This window comes from Microtus oregoni, unplaced genomic scaffold, assembly GCF_018167655.1.
Source record: "Microtus oregoni isolate MIOR12 unplaced genomic scaffold, Mior012 000056F_ref0000123, whole genome shotgun sequence".
NCBI lineage: Eukaryota > Metazoa > Chordata > Mammalia > Rodentia > Cricetidae > Microtus > Microtus oregoni.
In genome coordinates this window covers 11,738,335-11,761,110 of record NW_024543832.1, presented here as the reverse complement: position 1 = coordinate 11,761,110, position 22,776 = coordinate 11,738,335, and the positions used below count along the sequence as shown (strand labels likewise).

The window sequence follows — 22,776 nt, the reverse complement described above, 5'->3', positions numbered from 1 at the left end:
GATGTCCCGTCCCTCGATTACTACGGAAAGGGACCCCGAACGGAGTTAGGCTGCGGTTGAGTGCCTGCGCTCAGGGAGTGCCACCTCCCTGCTCTTCCAGACCCTGAGTGATGTAGACGATTCAGATCCAAACCTCTGGAGACACCGTTCCTCTCACTGAGCGCCTTTCCGCCCCTTCTATCTTCCTAGTCCTGCTGACTTCCTTGGCGTCTCTGAGACTGCTAGTCAGGCAGTCAGTTGGGCACTCCAAGCGCGGGGTCCTCGCCGCTTTCTCTGCTGCTTCAGCTTCGGTCCAGAGAGGACCCGGCACCGACTCACCGACTCGCCCCGGTGTCAGGGTGAGTGAGCGCGGGGAGTCTACGGGCTGGAGACCGCTCAAAAGCCGGGGAGCGGACTGCATAGCTCGGGCTCGAGACACTAGCCTGGGCTCCAGGAGCGTCCTTGCTGCTGTGGACCAGGGCCGGGCCTCCCCCTGCGCCCGGCCTTCCGGGCTTTCTAGCCAGCTGGGCCGGAAAGGAGGGTGCACCTGCCACGCAGGATTCTCGAACTCTGGTCCCTGGCGCGGGAAAAAGGGTCTTGTCATCTACAGTGAGGTGGAGTGCCGACGACTTGAATTCGCCAACCACCAGGTTTGGCCTTGGAGGGCAAAGCCCCTGATGAACCTAAGAGAACGTCCTGTTTAGAGGGTGACGTCTGGGTGAGCGCTCCGGGGATGGGGAAGCAGCTTCCCACAAGATAGGTGATAGGGCTGTAAACTGAGAAAGTGGCCTGGGGTGCGGGAACGTAAGGGTGGTGGGCTGATTGACTGTCATGGATTTGTTTGATCCTGAGTCTTTGACTTCCTGGTCGAAAAGTTGGGTCACTGTAAAATACGGCGTCCTCACAGGAAAAGAAGTGGATTTTTTTTTTCTTTTGTTTGTTTGTTTTGTGGCATTTGGGGTTTTGACTTGGAAGCACATTACACAGGTGAAAAGGGAATTTTCTGCAGCCAAATATATACAAATCTTCCTTTCTATTGAAAGAAGAAAATGTCTCTTTTTCTTAGAGAGGACAAGTTCTTTCACCTACCTACCCAGTGACATAATCTTCTGCTTCATTTACCTGTTTTTTGTTTTTTTGCTCTATGTGTGTTGTATGCCACAGTACACATGTAGAAGTCAGAAGATAACTTGTGGGCCTCACTTCTCTCCTTCATGAGGTTTCGTAGGAATCAAACTCAGGTCCTTGAGCTTCGCAGCAGACGCATTCCTGCTGAGCTATCTCAATCTCTTTATCTTTGTTTTTACCTACTTGCTACTTCTATCTAAGCACTGCATTGCAATTTCTCCTTTTCAACATCCTACAGAGTCACCATTAAAATCACCCTAGCAAAGATCGCCGATGTAATATAATATAATATATATTAAATCATATATTCTTGGCATGGATAAAAAAACTACTTCGGGGAGCAGGAGATGGCTCACCAGTTAAGAGCATTGCCTGTTCTTTCAGAGGACCTAAGTTCAATTTCCAGCACTCACATAGTGGGTAACAGCTGTCTTTAACTCTAGTCCCAGAGGATCTTTTCTTCTGGATTTATGTGACTGGGGGTGGGGGGTGGATGCTGAAGAGCTGGCTCACTAAAGAGCACCTGCTGTTCTTGCAGAAAACCCAAGTTCAGTTCCCATCATCCACAGTGGCTGACTCACCACCTATAACTCCAGAGGGTGTGGCCTCTGAAGACACCTACACTCATATGGCATATACTCACAGAAATGCATACATAGGCGGTGGTGGCGCACGCCTTTAATCCCAGCACTCGTGAGGCAGAGGTAGGTGGATCTCTGTGAGTTCGAGACCAGCCTGGTCTACAAGAGCTAATTCCAGGACAGGCTCCAAAACCACAGAGAAACCCTGTCTCGAAAAACCAAAACAAAAACAAAAAAAAAAAACCAAGATTTAATTTTTAAAAAAATGGGTTGTGAGCTGCCTGGGATGGGTGGGTGTTGAGAACCAAGTCTGGTCCACTGCAAGCTTTCAGTCCCATGCCCCTGTATCTCCAACTTCAGGAGATCCACTGCCCTCTTCTGGCCTTCCTGGGCACTGTGCTTACATGCACAAACCAACTCTTATATATAATACACATTTAAATTAATGAAAAAAATCTTCTAAAAACAATTTGTAGGGACAAGGTCTTATTCTTAAAAAATATCCCTTGGGGTCCCCCGCCCCGCAGCAAACTCTGGCGGGTCCCAGCAGTGCCGGGCGCCGGCTCTAGGGTCCGGCACCCGAGCAAGCAGCTACAGCTTCTCACTAGCGGGAGGGCAGGCACGCGGCAGGTCAGACATATAAACACAGAAAATAGCCATAAATGTTTATTAAAAAGGGGGAGAGAGAGAGAAAGAGAGAGGGGGGGAGAAAGAAAGGAAGGGAGAGAGAGGAGAAAGAGAAGAAGGGAGAAAAAGAAGGAGAGAGGCAGAGTCCCGTGTGTACACCGCGGGGGAGGAAACAGAATGAGGGAGCAACGGCGGGCGAGGTCAGAGGTTAAAAGGAGTGGGCGTGGCTAGGGCAGGGACCAAAAGAACAACACAAGGGATAAGAGATTGGCGTTTTAAAAGATCCTCGGTAAGGAAAAGAAAATTTAAAACATTTTTGGAGATTTCTTTATATTACTTTTAATTGTGTGTGCATTTACATGTGGGAAGGAGCACATGAATGCAGTGTCCATGGAGAGAGCAAGGGCAGTTAAGATATGCCTGACAAGCTGGGCGGTGGTGGCGCACGCCTTTAATCCCAGCGCAGAGGCAGGCGGATCTCTGTGAGTTCGAGGCCAGCCTGGTCTACAAAAGCTAGTTCCAGGGCAGGAACCAAAAAGCTACGGAGAAACCCTGTCTCAAAAAATCAAAAAAAAAAAAAAAAAGATCTGCCTGACATCTAGCTTTTTTGTTTTCAAGACGGGTTTCTCTGTGTAACCCTGGAACTCACTTTGTCAACTAAGCCAGCCTCTGCCTTCCCAGTATTGGAATTAAAGGTGTGTGCCACCTCGCCCAGCCTGAATCTGATCAGTCTTCTGTTCCTGCTCTTAACCAACTGAGCCACCTCTCCAACCCAAAGAAAAACACAGCTTGACCTCTTTGTACCATTCCTCTACTTCAGTCCCTGCAGATCTCCCACAACCCTTCCCCTTCACCTGCATCTTAGTCTCTCCTTAGTTCCACTTCCTTGACTCACATGCTACTCAAATACTGTTCTAGTCTTTCATGTATGTTTCTTACTATGTACATAATTTTTTGGATTCTTTATATTTGTAATTTCCATTAACAACATACCAGTCTCTTTGAATCATCAGACCTATATACAGTGATTGAATAATATACTTATTTGAATCAAATATATTACGAATTGGGTCAAATCATGTATGGCTAGGGCTTAATATGTCAGCGTTCATCTTATTTCTATACAACATACCCAATACATTTGTACTAAATACATTTTTGCTCAAAACCTATTCATTTTACTCCATCTTGTTAACCTTCTAATATTGTTGCTCATCTCGTGTGTGTGTGTGTGTGAGAGAGAGAGAGAGAGAGAGAGAGAGAGAGAATTTATATAGTGCACCTTGTGAGTGTAATGTCTGAAAAAGCCAGAAGAGGGCACTGGCCCCATGAGCACTAGAGTTACAGATGGTTGTAAGCAGTGGTTCTCAACCTGTGAGTTGCAACCCCTTTAAGAAAAGTCATCAAGACCATTGAAAAACACAGATATTTACACTATGATTTCTAACTGTACAAAATTACAGTTATGAAGTAGCAACAAAATAATTTCAGGGTTGGTGTCAGCACACTATAAGGAACTATATTAAAGGGTGGCAGCATTAGGAGGGTTGAGAATCTCTGGGTGTGAGTGCTGGGAGTCAGACTCTGATCCTCTGAAAGTGCACCCAGTTCTCCAAGCTTCCAAGCCATCCAGCCCCATTATCACTGATCTCTTAACTGTGTCTAGCCAGAAAGCTCTGAGGATCTGTCTGTCCCCAACACCTCCACCCCCACCCTTTACTCCACTGTTAGTTTTTATAATGGTGCTGGGGATCCAAAGGTCCTCACGCTTACATGGCAGGCACTTTACTGACCTTGCCATCTTCCCATCCCCCGTTCCCGCTTTAGAGATCTGCCATCCTATGCCTCCATTATGCTTTGTGCAGGAGGAACATCAAGTGCAGTGAATGACTTTTGTTCCTCTTGCCTGAGAGGCTGAGGCAAGGGATTGCTTGACCCCATGAGTTCAGCAGCATAAGACCGTATCTACAAAGAAAACAGAATACACTTTATGTTTTAGACACTTGATTTTAAAGATATTTTAACTACTGTAATTGTATTACTTGTAAGATCTTAGGATGAATGCGTACTTAGTAAAGAGGATTCATGAAGCAACAGTTAAGCTACAATCAAAATTCTGATGGGAGTGTTTTGTAATTCAAAAGTCACACACACACAAAATGGTTGTGGTGGTTCCTTTGTAGTTTTCTAAGAAAAATCAATAAAATAAGTAACAAAATAGCAACTAAATGCATAAGTGATAAAGAAATGAGCTAATTTTTCTGCTATATATGGTGTTGCTTAGTCATTATATGCTTTAGGCAATTGGTCATAATGTGAATAGGTAAACTAAGGTCTCCTTTCAGATTTTCTTTTCTTTCGATTTTTTTGTTTTACAAGACGGAATTTCTCAGTGTGCTTTGGAGCCTGTCCTGGAACTCAATCCATAGACCTCACAGAGATCCGCCAGCCCCTGCCTCCCAAGTGCTGGGATTAAAGGCATGCGCCACCACAGCCTGGCTAAAATGGATTTTGAGCCAAGTGCTGTTGAGTGCTGGAAATGTTATTCTCTCATCTCGGCACAAAGGATTAACAACAGTAAATCCAGTGGTTGGTTTGACAGCCCTCTATTCTGAAACCTGAACTGCTGCCAATAAACACAACTTTGGTGGAAACTTTCCTGGAAAGAATTTTTCACCAGCTTAAGAAAATGAGTGGAGATCTAGCTCTAAAATAAAGAAACTAGTCAAAAACAAGCAGCCCTCTTAGGGAGTGTTGTGATACTTCAGTGTGCTGTGTTCCATAAGGCCAGTGGTTTGAAATAACCTGGGTCACTTCTTTTATTTATAATGTAATCTATTAAACTCTCAGCACAAAAACTAGAACATGTTTGGTTTCTATTTGGAAGCGTCAACTCTTCCTCTTAAATCAAGTCAGAATAGCACTACTATCTATTATTACAACCAGAAGTGGGTGTTTAAATTAATTCAAATTAGCTTTAAAAGGTAGCAAATTTTTCAATTTACAAATTCCAAGTTTGCAATTTCCAAGCTATCCTGGACTACATAGTGAGACTATCTCAAAAAATAGATAATATTTCAGTACCTTAGTTGTCTTTGCTACATTTTTGTTGCGTTCCTTTTTGAGACAGGATCTCATATATCCTGAAGTGACTTCAATCGCCTGTGTTTATAGTCCCGGCTGGCCTTGAACCCCTAATCTTCCTGCTCCACTTCTCAAGTGCTGGGACTTCATCTTAGCTACATACCTAGTGCACAGCAGCAGTACGTGTATTCAATGATTGCCATATTGGGCAACACAAATAAAGGCTATTTCTTAGCTGCTGAAAACCTAATTGGCACTGTGTTCAAATGTGTGCCTGCTGATTAGTGTATAAGAAGCAAGAACAAGAGCTCAGAATTCAGCTGTTCAGATCCAGCTGTCACTGTGTTAACTGACATAATTGTCATCGTATACAATGAAGATAAAGCAGTTAGACAGTTTTCAGTTGTCCCCGTGTTGCACATTTGACAAATATTTTTCTATTGTTGTTTTGTTTTTTTACGTTTTTAAGAAAAGGTGTCATATGTCCCATACAAACCTCAAACTTGCTATGTAACACACATGAAAAATACCATGGTCAAAAGCAACTTGTGAAAGAAGGGATTTGTTTGGCTTTCACGTCCTGATCATAGTTGTTCATTGACGGAAGTCAGGGCAGAACTATGGAGGAAAACTGCTTAGTGGCTTGCTCAGCTTCTTATAGAACCACCTGCGATGGGTTAGCACTACCCACAGTGGGCTATGTCCTCTGAAATGGCCAACAGATATGCCCACAGAAGAACAGTCTGATGGAGCAGTTCCTCAACTGAGATTGCCTCTTCCAGATTTATGTAGCTGTGTCAAGTTGGCAGAACTAACCAGCACTTTAGATTACATTGATTAACTGTCCTGTGTTCAACCAAACTTGCATTCTTGGAATTAACTATGAATTTAAAATTTGTTGCTGAATTTAGCTTTCTAATATTAAGACTTTTCTATCTGTGTTCATGGGAAATACTGATCCGCAATTGCTTTTCATTTTCTTACATTACATTACGACACTTACATTGCTTTGTCTGTTTTTATGTCAGCACAGTATGACAAGGATTTTTTTCATACAATGTATTTCGATCATATTCTTTGTCCACATACAGAAGTCCTCCCCATATATCCTACCCTCCTAACCTCATGTTCTCTCTCTCCATAAAAGGAGGAGGAGGAAGAGGAAAGAAAACAAAAACACAATAAGACAAAAAAAATAACAAAACAAAAAAGTACACACACACAAAATGGAGTCCTTCTTGTGTTGACCAGATATGCCTGTGCATGGGACCTACCCTAGAATGTGGTTGATAAACCCAGTGGTACTCTGTTGGAGAAAATTGATTTTCCCCTTCCTGGCCGGTATCAGTTGCAAGTAGCTTCTTGCTTAGGGATGGGACTTGGTGTCTACTTCGCTTTCTCCACGCTGTGATTTTTATCTGGTTTGAGTTTGTGGAGGTCTTTGTGTGGTGTGTCAGTTTCTGTGAGCTCGTATGTGTCTGGAAGATGCTGTGTCCTTGGAGCTGTCTACCACTTCTGGTTCTTCAGATTTTTGTCTCCTCTTCTCCTTAGCTCCCTGAGTTTTGAGGGGTGGGTGTGATAAAGACATCTCATTTAGGGCTGAGCAGTCCAAAGTCTCTCACTCTCTAGACATTGTCCAATGGTGAGTCTCTGAGTTTATTACCATCTACTTCAACTGTGCATTTCAATATCCATTAAGTACAAGCCCCTTTTTTCCTTCACAGAAAATGATCCACAGTCTATTTCTCATCAACTGCTCTGGCGACATATTTCTAGAAAAACACTGGAAGAGCGTGGTAAGCCAGTCTGTCTGTGACTATTTCTTTGAAGCTCAGGAGAAAGCTGCGGATGTTGAAAATGTCCCACCTGTCATCTCAACACCTCACCACTACCTCATTAGTATCTACCGGGATAAGCTCTTCTTCGTGTCTGTCATACAGACGGAAGTGCCACCTCTCTTTGTGATTGAGTTTCTGCATCGAGTTGCTGACACTTTTCAGGTTTGTAGCCATCAAACTGTTGTAGCTAAATCACCCAGGAAAATGCAAGGGGAGACGTGCTTATGTTTGTCACCTAAGTTTCTGAAGTGTACAGTGTGGCTTTTCTCTCTAAACCTAGTCTCATAAGCACTTAGAGAGTGTGCAGTCACACACACACACATTGCTGCTCTGTCCGTGGTATTTGTGTGTGTAGCAAACTATACCATGAGGAAATAGAATGTCCTCCACTTAGAATTGTCTGGATCATCACAAAGATTTATTGGTCATAAGCTCTTCTATATTTACATTTCCAGTTTTCTCTTGTTTTGATAAATAAAGCAAGTGGCTTAAGCTTTATATGTGCTTAGGAGTGGGTTTATTAGGGCTAATGAAGTTTATAGCTTACATTTCAGTACTTTCTAGCATGACATATAATAGGAATCAATTCAATATAAATACAGTTAGAAAATATTGAAGAGAAATGTTAGGCTTTCTGATGTAGGTGGGTCTTCTGTCTATGTGTTACTTTCATTGGTCAAATAAAGAGACTGCCTTGGCCTTTGATAGGACAGCAGCTTAGATAGGCGGAGTAGACAGAACAGAATGCTGGAAGAAAGAGCGGAGTCAGGCAGACGCCATGCTTCTCCTACCCAAGATGGACCGTGGTTAGAATCTTCCCAGTAAGCCACCACTTCGTGGTGGTACACAGATTATTAGAAATGGGTTAATCAGGATGTGAGAGTTAGCCAAGAAGAGGCTAGAATTAATGGGCCAGGCAGTGTTTAAATGAATATAATTTGTGTGTTGTTATTTCCAGGGCCTAGCCATGCAGGAGCCGGGCAGGACGAAAAGCAGGCCTGAGAGAATTTTTTATTTCTGTGTATTTCTAAGGTCTTAAACCATGAGTTAAGCTACTGTTAGTTTATTCTTGAGAAGAAAGGATATTATAAGGAAAAGCAAGCTTTTCTCCATGCTTTCTGTTGTTCAACATTCTGATTGTTTTGTTAGGACTACTTTGGTGAGTGTTCAGAGGCTGCAATTAAGGACAATGTGGTCATAGTGTATGAGCTCTTGGAAGAGATGCTAGACAATGGGTTCCCACTGGCTACTGAATCTAACATTCTGAAAGAACTAATTAAACCACCAACAATTCTACGTTCGGTCGTCAATTCTATCACAGGTATGAAAGATGAAACAGTCTGCTAGAACTGATCCATTGAAATTTTATGAACAGCCATTTTGTTCATATGACAGACTATTAGGGTAGTCTGATTTGGCCAAAATTAAAATTACCAATAATGTTAAAATGAATGTATTTTTTATTTTCTCTCTGTCTTCTCTCTCTTCTCTGTCTCTCTCTGTCTGTCTCTCTCTCTCTCTCTGTCTGTCTCTCTCAATTCAATCAAGTCTTTAGGCATGGCAGCAAAAGCCTTTACCCACTGACACATCTGACCAGCCCACTTTTTGTTTTGAGAGAGAGCAAGAACAATAACAAAAGCAGATATATGAGGTCATGTGTAGCTCATGTGTAATCATATGCATTTAGGAGGCTCACTAGTGAGTTGATAAGTTCAAGACCAATCTGGGATACAGAGTGAGAAATATGTTTCTTTTATTAAGAGAGGCCTAATTTGTATGACAGAACTTTTAGAGCCAGAGTATAGCTCAGTGGTAGCATTTGCCTATTATTGGGTTCAATGCCCAGTATTTCAGACAAGAAAAACTAATAAAGTAAGTAGAAAATTAGTTTGTAGAATTCATACATAGTAGGCTTTCTGCTTTTGTTACAAGCTTCCGACTGAATTTTATTTCTGAACCATACCTTGAAATTACATATACTCAGATAATCTCTTGAGATTTTAAAAATCTTCGGAAAGAGTGGTCTTGGGACAGCAGCCTTTAATCCAGCATTCAGGAGATAGAGGCAGGTGTATCTCTATGAATTCAAGGCCAGACTGGTCTACAAAGAGAGTCCTAGGTCAGAGCTATATAATGGGACTGTGTCCAAAATTAAAAAAGAAGTCTTCTGTAGGAATGTTACATGTCACTCCAACTACACTGTCCACACTCAGCATCTCTTACCCTGGGGAAAATAGTTAAAATATCTAAAGATTTAAAGAGCAATTTCATACTTCAGGGATATTGTAGTGAGACACTGGAAAACAATCATATTATTAAGTGGGGGGGGGGGGACAGGACAAAATAGAAAAACAGCACAAACTCATAAAAGATATATATATTATTTTGTTGTTTTTATTTTTTGGTTTTTTGTGTGTGTGTGTGTTTGTATGTATACAGATAAACATATATATAATTTACAAAGATAAAAATCCTAAAATGGCAAGTCAGTGATGGTGGCTTTTTTAATCCAGCACTCAGGAGGCAGAAGCAGACAGATCTCTGAGTTCGAGGCCAGCCTGGTCTACGGAGTGAGTGCCAGGGCAGCCAGCACCATTACACAAAGAAACCCTGTCTTGAAAAACAAAACAAAAAAATCTAAAATGTGTACATTGTTTATCTCTAGCTAAAACATCTTTATTTTTGCTTTATACGTTTTTAGATATGTGTGTGTGTGTGTGTGTGTGTGTGTGTGTGTGTGTGTGTTGAGTGTGCACAGAGCATTAGGTGTCCTGCTCTATTACTGTCACCTGCTTCCTTTTTTTTGAGACAAAGTCTCACTGAACCTGAAGCTAGGCTGGTTGCCAGCAAGCCCCAGCCATCCTGTATTGACCCCCACAATGTTTGGGACATAGGTGTGTGCACAGCCACCCCATCATTTATGTGGGGCTGGGATCTGGACTCAGGCCTTCGTTTTTCCATAGCAAGCACTTCTATCTACTGAGCTATCTTTCCAGCCCACTTTGTATTATTTAACTTTCAAAAAAATTACTAATGTATAATAATAATACTATAGCATGGATTGAAAAAGTTTAAGAGAATGGTTCAGGCTGGATGTGGTGCTGCATACCTATAATCCCAGGCAGCTAAAGGAGAACAAATATGAGTTCGTGGCTAGCCTGGGGTACAAAGTGAGAAAATATAATACACTGGGCTATACTTCCTTAGTAGAGTATGCTTATGATTCTGTTTCCTAGTACTACACATACATACACAGACCAAAGAATGGTTCAGTGGATGAAGTAATCTTTCTTGAACTACCAGGTGACCCTAACACATGGCCCTGCAGAATCAATTGATTGTAGAAGTAGATAAATGAGAGCTTGTATGAGGAAAATACACATGAAATGGAAGGCGGGATTGTATGTGCCCCTCTAACAGAAGTAGAGCTTTTGTAATTGAACACTGAAAGCACACACTTAGGTGAGACTGGGCTGAGTATGACGTGGGAAGCTGAAGCAGGGGAATACTTGTTCCTACGGCTAAGCAGAATGTTTAGCTTTTGTTAGAAAGCAAGTAGGAAGCATAAAGGTTTCTAAACAGGAAAATAATCTGATTAAAGCAGTATTTTTCTAATACTCTTGGAAAGTAACAGGCTGGAGACAGGAATACCAGCAATAGACTTGTTAACCAAGCTTGGTAACACATGCCTGTAATCCTAGCATGTAGGAGGATCCCTAGTTCTTAGCCATCCTGGGCTATAGACATTCCTTGTCTTAAAATCTAATCTAGAGTTGAACATACTATATTACTGTGTAGCCAAAGACAACTCTGATCTTCTAATCCTCCTACCTCCACCGTCTCACAAGTGTTGAGGTTAAAGTGCTGGAGATTGAACACGGGGCTTCATGCATACTAGGCAAGCACTCTGAAACCATATGTTATGTTTGGTTAAGTTTGATGTGTTTGTGTGTATGTGTGTTGTTTTTGGAAGCAAGGTGGTCATAGTATGCAGATGAGGCTGGCTTTACACTAGCAGTCCTCCTGCCTTAGTCTCCTGAGTGTTGGGAGTATAGGAATGTGCTGCCTGGCTTGCAACCTGTTTTCACAAGATGGGGTCTTGTAGCTCCTACTGGCCAGAACTCACTATGTAGACCAGGCTGGCCTCAGACTTGCTGCCATCCTCCTACCTCTGCCTCTCAAGTGCTGGAATCATAAGAAAAAAAGAGAGGGAGGTAGGGAGGGAAAAGAAAGAAAAGCAGAATTAACAAAATAAGAAAAAGTGGTAATGTTACTTGTTGTAATATGAGTGGTGGGCTGCGTCCCTCCACCCGGCTAGCTTTATACCCGAAATAATTACACGGAAACTGTATTCATTTAAACATTGCTTGGCCCATTAGTTCTAGCCTCTTATTGACTAGCTCTTACATATTGATCTAACCCATTTCTAATAATCTGTGTAGCCCACGAGGTGGCTTACCAGGGAAGATCTTAACCTGCGACTGTCTGGAGTGGGAGAATCATGGTGACTCACTGACTTGGCTTTTTTCTCCCAGCATTCTGTTCTGTTTACTCCGCCAAGCAGTTTCTTTATTAATTAACCAATGAAACAACAGATAGAAAGATGACCCTCATCCATCAGTTACTTATGAGTAAATATTTAAAGAAATATACCTGTAAGCTAATAGTAGTTGATGTTAGTAGAAAACAGATTTTATTAAATGTTTGATTGACTTACTACCTTTTACTGCATGAGTTCCTTTTGAATTAAAAAATATAGACTAACCAAAATGTAGAGTAAGTCCCAGTAAAAGAGTTTGTGTTTGCACACCATACATATGCAGTTTGTCAGGAAGCTAACCAGATAAGAACATTAGCCACATTTCAGCCCAAATGGTGTGCTGACCTTAAGGCAGGTGTTGGTTTTTTTGGTTCTGTTTTTGCTCTACTGGAGATAGAGCATAGAGCCATGTGCATGCTAGGCAAAGGCTCTACTATAGAGCTACAATCTCAATGGTGTGGTGATGTTGAAACGGGAATAAGCAAAAATATGTTCTTCATCTAGTTACTCCACAGAGACCAACATGGCAGCATCTCATGTAGAATTCCTCTGAATACCAAAGAACTGTGTATTCTCAGTGAAGACTTCTTCCCACTAGGTTGTTCAGCAGCCAAGCCTCTTTTTCATTGCTGGCAGCAGTACAAGATTCTGTTGTTGAGCCATAGAATTAGCTGCTACACAGAGAAAGCAAAAGATGAGTGAATGCATTTATCTTGGTCTTACAGGTAGACAGAATATGGCCCATCTCTATCCTCTTGCATGGAATATGTCTTCAGCAGTTCTAGAGTCCTCAACTGCAGTGAAGGAAAATCCAAATGCAAAGCAGACGCTAAAGCATCCTTTTTCCATCGTTTTCTGATGACTATGACACACATCACACTTTGCTTTCTTTTCTAATTTCTAGGCAGTAGTAATGTTGGGGACACCCTCCCCACAGGACAGCTATCCAACATCCCATGGCGTCGAGCAGGAGTAAAGTATACAAACAATGAAGCCTATTTTGATGTAGTTGAAGAAATAGATGCAATTATAGATAAATCAGGTAATTATGTGCATCTGGTCCTCTGGGGAAGAAACAATTCAGTTGACACAAGTTGAACTGAAAACTGAAATCCCTCGGCAGGGTGATTTTAAGCAGAAAATTATTCTAACGATATATAAATCTATTTATTCTGCCCAAAGGTTACATTGTAATTATCATAACCACTGACTGAGGTGGTGCCAGGTATTTGTGAGTCCCTCTTGCAGCTTTCTCATCAGACAGCTGTCACGTAGCTGTGGTCCCTGTGCTGCTCCCTGCTACATGGACAGTGCTTCAGCCAAAGGCTTCTTCTGGTTGCTTTTAACACTCAGGAGGCAGAGGCAGGTGGATCTGTCAGTTCAAGGCCAGTCTGTTCTACAGAGCTAGTTCCATGACAGGCTCCAAAGCTACAGAGAAACCCTTTATTACCTTGTCTTCTTTCCATTATAGCCTTCAGGCATACAAAATAATAAATCATGACCCCTGTTCCTTAAAAAGTAGCCTAAAGCTTAGTCTATTTCATGAGGAAACTGCTTCATTTTTAAATTCTGTTAAAATATTTTAAACGTCGGTCCAAATAATCTTGACTCTCTAAAGAATTTCTTTTAACTCCTTAGAATTAGACTCTAGCCAGTTAGATGGAGCCAGTGAGAAATGCTGTCAGAACTACTATTTCTCACACCCAGAATGTGTTTCCATTACTCCAGCTACAGTGAGGACTATAGAGAAGAGCCAGATTCCATTAAGGTTATCAGCTATCATTTCCTTCTCTAGGATCTACAGTCTTCGCAGAAATTCAGGGGGTCATTGATGCTTGCATTAAGCTCTCTGGAATGCCTGATCTCTCGCTCTCTTTCATGGTAAGTTTGATCTGCTCTATAGTCCCTTACGTGGCTAGTACATTTGAAGTGCTAAGTGATGTGATAGTTCCTGAGGGAAGATTGTAGCTGAAGTTTGTTGATTTCGTATTTGTGTGTGTGCTTGAGTTGGCTTGTATTTACCAGGGCACACATGTGGAGATCAGAGGACAACTTGGAGGAATTTATTTTCCCCTTCCACCATGTGGATCCTAAGAATCAAACTCAGGTCCTCAGCAAGCACCTCTACCTGTTAAGCCATCTCCCCGGCCCTGGAGTTTATATTAGGTTACAGAGGGCTATCTCAAAAGATTCCTAGCTCATCTTTGCAGACAGGAGCTGACACACTGAACATGGCCTTTATGGAAAGGTTGAAGGGAGGTCTTTATCTCGAGTGTGCTAGAAGTGGCTCAGGATTTGCTGTCTAGCTTTTGGATCTCCACTGTCATTTTTACCAGATATTTACTCTGCTTATGTAAAGGAGCATTAATATTTTGCATCATATAGATTTAGCATGACACACTGCTCTAGGAGAAATGTGTTCTGGTTCTGTCTCGGGTACCATTTCTCTACTTTCTTCAACTTCAGTTTTCATCTGTACAATGTAGATAATGCTACTTGCTTTTTCTCCCCATGGTTTATAAAGTTCAAGTAATGTATATAAAACTATTTTGATATTATCATAATAAATTTTTACACTGCTTTTATGACTTAGGGAGCATATTAACTTATCATAATATGTAAAGACTGTTGTCATTCTTCTTATACTCTGTTCATATGGCTTTTTCTTTTCCTGACAGAACCCAAGACTTCTAGATGATGTCAGCTTCCACCCGTGCATCCGGTTCAAACGTTGGGAATCAGAAAGAGTTTTGTCATTTATTCCTCCAGATGGGAATTTTCGACTCATATCATACCGTGTCAGCTCACAGAAGTAAATTTGCCATCACAGTCCAGCGATTTGAATAGAAAGCCCTGCTCTTGTTTCATTTTTATAGTTTAGTTCTTGAGTTTATCATGGCTCACCTGGAGACCTAGTGAGAACTGGTGATAATACGTACCTGAAACAGTGTTTCTGGACCTAAAAGGGTAATAGTGAGGGAGAGGTTAAAATCTGTAACTAAAAACAACCCTTTGGATTATGCATGTTCTTGGCAAACCATGACTTTGGTGCCTTAATCCTGCCATGGTCTGTAAACTAAGAAGACATCCACACCCTAAGATAACCCTCTGCTACCAGCTTCACATTGAGTTTGGGGCTAGGACCTCAAACTCTGGATCCTCTGCCTCAGCCTCCTAAGTGCTGGGATTATTGAGTTTCAAACAGTTTAACGTTGTCAGCTGTAGCTAACTTGTCCCTTTAGAATATCAGAAAGCATTTGGGTAACAAAACTGAAAGTTTTTTCTGAGAAATTATTTCTTAGCACTTTTCTTTTAATGGGCTCGTGTGTGCGCCCCCCCCCCCCAGTATAACCCTCTACCCCAGTTTTTTATACTATATTTAAACCAGATTTCTGCTTTGACTTATGTGTTAGTTATCAATCCATACAGTCCTAGCACACTGGTAAAGAACACTGTGCTGTCCTCAACAACCCCAGGGCAGAGGCTGCATTCTGCTAGGGCATATGGCCCTGTGGCACAGTTACAGACAGCATGGAACACATACTACCTCTGGAGTTGTCCTGTACCTTCCATTGTATACATACCTGTACATAAGTACTTTTATATGTTTCTCTGTGTCTCTTTTAGTCTAGTGGCAATACCAGTGTATGTGAAACACAGTATCAGTTTTAAGGAAAACAGCTCTTGTGGCAGATTTGATGTAACAATTGGGCCAAAACAGAATATGGGAAAAACTATTGAAGGAATCACAGTGACTGTTCACATGCCAAAAGTTGTGCTGAACATGAACCTGACACCAACACAAGGCAGCTATACATTTGATCCAGTAACCAAGGTACAGCCACTTCAAGTCAAGAGTGAGCAAGTATTCTGCGATCTGTTTGTGGTGGGGTGTGGAGGGCGTAGCAGAATGAAAGCAGTGTACTTACCTTGCCTCTAGCTAAAGGTTTTCAGAGGACAGTAAAAGATGATTTTATCTCAGCTGCTTTGCTTCCATAGCAAAATGTGATAAGTTTTCAACAAAAAATGAGTGCTTGATAAATGAGGTGTGTTTTGTTTGTTTTGTTTGAGATGGAGGAATCTTACTATATAGCCCAGGCTGGCCTAGAACTCAAGAGTTCTACATTAAAAGCATGTGCTACCACACATAGCTGAGAAAGTGTAATTTTGCATAATTTCGTAGAGCATTTTTTGGGTGGTTGTTTTGTCTTGATTTTTGTTTTCTGGTGTTTTGTTTTTTTGTTTTTTTCCTCTCTCATTGTAGGACTTCACTATGTAAACCACGCTGACCTGGACTCATAGGCATCCACCTGCCTCTGCCTTCTGAGTGCTGAAATAAAGGTGTGTGCCACCACACAAAGCATTAGAAGATCTAACCTTGGGCTGGGGAGATGGCTCAGTGTCTAAGAACATAAACTGCTATTGTAGAACACACAGATATGGTTCCCAGCAACCACACTGGAGCGACACAACCGCCTGTAACCTGCTCCAGGGGATCCCACGCCCTCTTCTGGTCTCCGTGGACTCTGTGTTCAGATGTGCAACCCCATATAGACACACATGTACATATCAATAAAAGTAAAAACTTAAAAATGAACATCTAACATTAAGAATTCAGGAATCTTCCCAGGGATCATGTAAGTCTAAGCAGAGGAGTTCCACATCCTTGGGCCTCCACTCCAACCACAGCCATGCTTTTATCTGTTACTCAGTTTCCACACAGGTAACTTCACTTAAAGGAGCCTGTGGCTGAAAGTTTAATGATAGTAACGTAAGTCAGTTGTCTATTCCGGGTTTCTCCTATTTTCTAAGACACTGCTTTATTTTGTGTAGAAGCTTACAGCGTCTGCTAACCTCTGAGCATGTCTTTAAGACGTGGTTAAGATTTTTTTTCCTCTTGTCTTCTTAAGGTACTAGTATGGGATGTGGGGAAAATTGCTCCACAGAAGCTCCCAAGTCTTAAAGGACTGGTAAATTTGCAGTCAGGAGCTCCCAAGCCAGAAGAGAACCCCAGCCTCAACATACAGTTCAAGATCCAGCAGCTTGCTATTTCAGGTAAAGCCAAGTTTGCTGTGTGGCTAGGAGAAACTGGAACCAGGAGTTTGGAAGAGTTCTGACAGTTCTACCCTAGGAAGAGCAGCAACTCCAGTTTACCTGCTGTGGTGCTAGCCTCCAGGCACCAGAATTTGGGAGGACGGCTTATTTCAGTCTTCTGTCACACATGCCCCAGAGAAGCAGTCCTTCGTGTTCACAGAAAGTAGAATTAGCTAGATTCACAAGCATTTTTCTGGCCAGAGTATAGTGCATGGGTGATAGAAAAAGGGCATTGTTTCCAAAATGATGAATGGAGCACTGTCCAGTATCACATCTAGGGGTCAGTGTTCACTGCTAAAGAAGTCCTGTATTATTACTGGGATAGTAATGATTTGTTTCATTCTTTTTGACACAGGCTTAAAAGTGAACCGCTTGGACATGTATGGGGAGAAATATAAGCCATTTAAAGGAGTCAAATATGTCACAAAAGCTGGGAAGTTTCAAGTGAGGACATGAGAAGAGGCCAAAATTCCTCAAGATGTTTGTTTTTCAAGTGTAATTACAATTTATTACTATTAGGTACCGAGTGGGTGGGAATACATATAAAGCATTTGTGTCAGGCTACATTGCTAACAGAGTTGCTTAGTATCAATGTAGGGTTCTTAAGGAGCTTTAAGCTAAGGAAAGTTTTCTAAGACTTAGCTTATTTTGTATCTTTTCACTTAGGAAAAGATTTAGATTTCTTCCAAGGGGGCTACCAGCTGAATGCTGCACATTGTAACAGTAAAGACAGAGGGCTGCAGCGATAGCCTCTCTCCTAAAGCCAGTGACATGGTCTCACCCACCAGCAGGAACTGGTGTGTGTCAGGTGCAGCCAAACTTCACACCTGCTGATCTTAGCCATCTCAAATCAGTGTCTGTCCCTCGAAAGGAGATTCCCCCACCCCAAGAAGTTTACAGAAAACTGCCTCTTCAAGTGTTTGCCTTACTCAGCTTTTCACTTGTGCCATTAAGCAAGCACTGTAGCAAAAGCCACTTTCACATGGCTCCGTGCTCCATTCTCACTGTACTTGGTATTCTATTTTTTATAAATAAGATTTTTATGTAAAGCTCAGATTTTGATTTACAAGGACCTTGCTGCAGTAGATACACCATCAGCTGCTAGATAGCACAGTCAACATCATTTGCATCAAAGGGGCAAATACTTTATTAAGATAGTAAAAGGGAACACTACTTCTGCTTATAGGAAGTTATTGCAGGCACAAGTGTGCTTTTAAACAAATTAAAGTAGTAAAAGAGAAAATTAAGCAAAACCTTGCCATTTCCATGTTTCAGTAAAGCTTTATCTAATGCCACTGTAACCTAGTTAGCCTGAAAGTCTCATGTCCTAGTTCAGCAGGAGAAAACCGTATCTGCTTCACTACTACTGTTCTTTCTCTTTTCAGTCTTTTATCTTTCTGTGCTTAAATGGTTGGATTTACCTGTATGCCCTGTATTTGGAGGAGCTCCTTTTCATAGTTCGTATATCCTGAGGCCATTGTGATAGGCACCTTTCCTAAACTTCCCACCTTGTCAAAATGCGACTGAAGCACTTAAGTGTCTTTGTTGTACTATGTACAGGAAAAGCATTACTGAAGGACAAACATTCTCAGTCATGATTTATACCAATTGATTGTAACACTGGGAAAGTCGTCTATGACTCATTCCATTCTACATCATTTGCTTGGAAATCCTTTATGCAGTGATTTTGCCTCATTAGACATGAAAATGGAGGAAGGCTGAAAGTTAAGATATAAGTGTTGGTCTTCCTATTTTCCCTTGATTTTCTTTAGACTTAGTTTTCTTATCCTGTGGACCATTATTTTCTTCCATCTCTCTCTTACAGTCCCTGTTGGAGTGCTGGTGATACAGTAGCATGGTTACTGTTGCCCTCATCTAATAAGAAAGGCCAGCTTTTGCAACTTCAAATAGAAATTACTTGAGTAACCAATCTTAGATTGGCAGCTTTAAGTCAAAATGCAAAATATCTAATCGCTTTCACTAAGATTGGTTATCTAGCTCTAATTTAAATATCTTGTCTTTTACCTCAAAAACAATTGTGACAGTTGAATTTCTTCACAATCCCTTGTCTCGCCATCAATACCTAGACTGTCCAACATTCCTCCTGTGCAGTCTTGTCTTTCAAAGTGGAACATATACCAAGAGTCCCTTGTCTCTAATAATTTCTGCTAAAACAGCCAAGCAGACTGTGTTCCTTTACAGTTAAATTGTTGTACTTATTAATTTGATAGAGCCCAGTAAGTCCTTTTAGTAGCTCTGGCTATAATGTCAATAAAAATATGAACGCAACAAACTGATTTTTTTTTTAAGTTTGATTGTTGATGGAACATTCTCATATCCAGGCTGAGTTAGAGCCAGCTGCATGGGATCAATTCCTTCTGTATCACAAGTATTACAGTTGCTTAAGAACATTCAGGAGGCCTTTTCCTAAGTAGAGCATATCCACAGCCATTCATCATTTTAAAGTGTTCCCTTTCTGGTCACAGACTTTGTGATAAAAGTAATAAAAACTATACCTTCATTACATCACTTCCCATATAGATTCAAGATTTTTAAACACCTGAGTTCTGGTTAATCTAGCATGCTCCCCTTTTCTTTGTTCTTAAGGAACCATAATCTAAAAGCAAATAAAACATGCTTATTTTCTGTGTGAGGTAGCCTGCCATACACGTACACATGGGGAATTCAGCTGGTGGTTCATTCCTTAAATGTTGAAGAACACTGGAAATATGCTAGTTTTGTTTTCCTTAGAAGCAACTGGTTAGAAGAAAACTACAATATTGGCTAAGTGAACTCCACAGCCTTGAACACAGGCTGCAATCCACTTCTCCAGTTGGGAACTTCTCAGTCAACACAATGATGAATTTCATCCTGCAATATTATTTAACTTCCTCCCCTTCACCCCCGTTGTAGAAAATTAGACAAAAACATGTTTTTATTTTAGTCAGTGATTTTTCAAGCAAGAAGATCGGTGTGTATCCCAAGCTAGTTTTGACTCAGCCCTACTGGATCCTGACGACACTGTTCTATACTGGGTTTGGAAGACACAAAAGTGCCCCTCACGTTTCACAACCTCTGCTTTTTAAGGGACAGTTATGGTCTCCAGTAATAGCTAAAACCTTCTAAAATGAAAGTTACTTCTACCAAGGGTAACCCACATCTAGCTGCTATGCCCACTGATAACTTATGGTGTCTGTTCCTTCTAATGTATAGGTGCCAAGATTGTCCTTTATCACATAGACCCTCTTATGTAAATATACTATTAATTTCCATTCCTTTATGGATTGAATAAAATATTTAATATTTTTTAATATTACCCAGATCCTGAGGATTCATTTCATTGGCTATTCTTCAGAAATAAGAGTCTGACCTAAAGTTGTTAGTAAAATAGCACGTCCATCATTCAGAGAGTTATTCATATAAATGTATTTTATTTGTTTTAAACAGAACAAAAGAAAAGGCAGAAAATATCTGTATATAATAAATCCTAGCTTATAAATGTAGTTTTTGTTTTTTTAATGGTAGCATCTCTAACTCGTTCACGACTGTTTCCTTTTGCCTCCTTGTACTGACACTCGAGGAAAGCACACCTGGCAGACGTGTGTCTCCAGAACTGGAAGAACTTGGAGAGCAAAAATGATTCTTCTTAGTTCCTCTAAGTAATCTTTAAAACAAAAGGTGATCTTTGGCATAGAGTCATACTTTAAAGGCATTGATATGCATTTATATCAGGTAATCAACTCTACAGATATGTTGAGAGCTTTGACAATAATCAGCTGAAAGGAAATAGAGGAAGCCTGAGTGTACAGGATCAACTTAAGGTTTACACATTCAGTGTTGGGATTGAACGCAGTAGGTAAGGGAAGAACATCCAGGAAAGGGTCTCGCTCCATTCATCTGATTATTGACTTCTGAAAGTGATATTCATGTCCTTGGAAATGCTTGTGGATAAATACTGGGAAAGTCACTTTCTCTTTTTGATACTAGATATCATACTCATTACTCTTGAATATGTGGAGAGGAGGAAAGACTTGGCTGTACTGTTTAAAAGCAACTGGAATTATAGTAGTTTCTACTGATTTATCCTAGCAGCACCAGCATCGTAATCTGCAAATGCTATCTCCTTTACACAAGAAGTATCTTTCAGACAGGGCTGCCTTTCCATTCAAGGCTCTTAAGGAGCAAGCCCTAGTTTTTAGGGCTTAATTTTGAATGGACCTTCCAAACTTAAAAGGAGCCAAGTGTGGTTGGTAGATGCTAATACTTTGATGCAGGCAGATTGCTTGAATCCTGAAGTTCGAAGGCTAGCCTGACAGCATAAAAAGATCCAGTCTCAAAATTTAAAAAAAAAAAAAAAAAAAGTGGGGGCTAGGGAGGATTACAGACAAACACATACCTATGTATCTTTAAAGTCTTGTTTAAGAAGCATATAGAAAACTGCCAAAGCCTGGGGTGATTTGGTTGGTTAAAAATAAATGCAGCATTTCAGCTCAGAAATAGAAAGAAAGAAAGAAAGAAAGAAAGAAAGAAAGAAAGAAAGACTAAGAATGAATGCTAAGGCATCAGCGCAGACCTCCACTGGCAGTGACAAAGCATAGAGAACCTGGGAGTGGCCCCATTGGGAGGATGGGCACGATCACACCCCAGCTACTCTGCCCCTCTAGAGGCAGAGAGCACCAGTGTGTTTGCTGGATGGTTACCTTGGCAACCAAGCAAGGCAGGATGTGAGGCAGGAAGTTTCCCCAGCACAGATATTACTCAGGGGCATGGTAAAGACAGAATAGTGACTTCTTCCTGGTTTTACATCGTGAGGAACTAGGATTACATGGAGGAAAGCAGGAAATGAATGCAGGCCACACAAGCTGACCCTCCCCAGAGACCACCTTATCCTGCGGTGATAATGCATGGCCCAGGGAAGGCAGGCAGGGTCAGCAGCAACATGGAAAACCCAAAATAACTTTTGGAAGCACAGTTAATTAACTGACTTGCCTCAGCTCTAGTCTAGGGGCTAAAGGGGGAAAGGGAGTTGGTGAACTGTAAACAGAGGGCTATGTTCCCTGGAGCAGAGCATGGCTTCCAGATAGTGTTCACTCTTTTACTCTGAGCTTATGCAATCCATGGGCTAGAGACCCAGTCTACTGTGCACAGAAGTAACTGTGAGAGTACAGGGTTCATACAGAGACACATTTCAAAGTGTCCATGACAAGAGTGTAAATGTTTTCTATGTGAGAAGCCCCCATTCGTTTCTGGTGTGTGAGACCAGGAATTGATTTCTACTCCCAGTAACTGAACTCCTCATTCTCTTCTCCCTAGCAGATGCTTATATACCAGCCATGACTGGCTAGGCGCCTACTGGTACCAGGGAGTCTTTCTGACCCAGCGCAAAGTAAATCCAGCATCTGTTCGAATTTTGATTGAAGCAGCTTCTGCTTCTCGCACGGTCTCCTTCACAGACTGCATGAGGTTCTGGGCATTATGAACCAGCATCTCTGTGGCCTGTAATAAAAGACGCCCATTACTATAGTCCCTAATGCCATGCTGCCCTCAAGAAACCACGAAGCCAGGTGTCAACTAAATTTTAAGTTCCATAGGGCAGATATCCGTTACTTTTGTTCACTGCTCTCCACTATTTGGACAGGAGGCATTTAATAAACAATGAACAAAAACAATCAAACCAACTACATTATAGTATTCACAGTAATTTTCCAAACACACAAGCTTAGAGGTAGGGGTCTAGCTAGAAGTCTGCTCACATTCAGATAACTCAGTGATTCTCTAGGGCAGTAATTATATCTTTAAGTCATAGATCTTTTGAGGACTTAATGAAGGCTATAGGGTTTCCCAGAAAAATTTGTCACATGAGTTGAAACGTGTGCATAAACTTCAGAGGGCTTTGGGGAAAGAA

At 41.4% G+C, this 22,776-nt stretch overlaps 2 protein-coding genes across 6 annotated transcripts in view; one reads left to right on the top strand and one right to left on the bottom strand.

The window, feature by feature from the left end:
- The first annotated feature begins 26 nt into the window (after positions 1-26).
- Positions 27-20,370, top strand: Ap3m1 (adaptor related protein complex 3 subunit mu 1). Of its 4 annotated transcripts, none has more exons than XM_041639000.1 (10): positions 27-338; positions 7,124-7,399; positions 8,387-8,558; positions 12,682-12,819; positions 13,573-13,658; positions 14,456-14,589; positions 15,405-15,612; positions 16,688-16,832; positions 17,227-17,366; positions 19,623-20,370. In XM_041639000.1, exons 2-9 carry the CDS (start codon positions 7,127-7,129, stop codon positions 17,325-17,327), a joined length of 1,257 nt encoding a protein of 418 aa, XP_041494934.1. In that variant the 5' UTR covers positions 27-338; positions 7,124-7,126; the 3' UTR covers positions 17,328-17,366; positions 19,623-20,370. The 4 variants fall into 4 exon arrangements, with proteins under 4 accessions (XP_041494934.1, XP_041494933.1, XP_041494931.1 ...); XM_041638999.1 differs by lacking the exon at positions 19,623-20,370 and adding an exon at positions 18,697-19,521; XM_041638997.1 differs by lacking the exon at positions 19,623-20,370 and having other exon boundaries at positions 17,227-19,521.
- Vcl (vinculin) overlaps positions 20,286-22,776 on the bottom strand; it is a 92,846-nt gene continuing 90,355 nt past the window's right edge. For both annotated transcript variants that reach the window (XM_041638995.1, XM_041638996.1), the window contains one exon: positions 20,286-22,367. In XM_041638995.1, coding sequence (XP_041494929.1) covers positions 22,221-22,367 — 147 coding nt within the window. In that variant the 3' untranslated portion in view covers positions 20,286-22,220. The remainder of the gene's footprint in view (positions 22,368-22,776) is intronic.

Coding starts and splice junctions, on each gene's coding strand:
- Ap3m1 (XM_041639000.1), top strand. CDS start 7,127: ATGATCCACAGTCTATTTCTCATCAACTGCTCTGGCGACATATTTCTA. Junction 8,559..12,681: donor GGTCGTCAATTCTATCACAG/GTATGAAAGATG, acceptor TCTAATTTCTAG/GCAGTAGTAATGTTGGGGAC. Junction 16,833..17,226: donor CCAGCAGCTTGCTATTTCAG/GTAAAGCCAAGT, acceptor TTTTTGACACAG/GCTTAAAAGTGAACCGCTTG.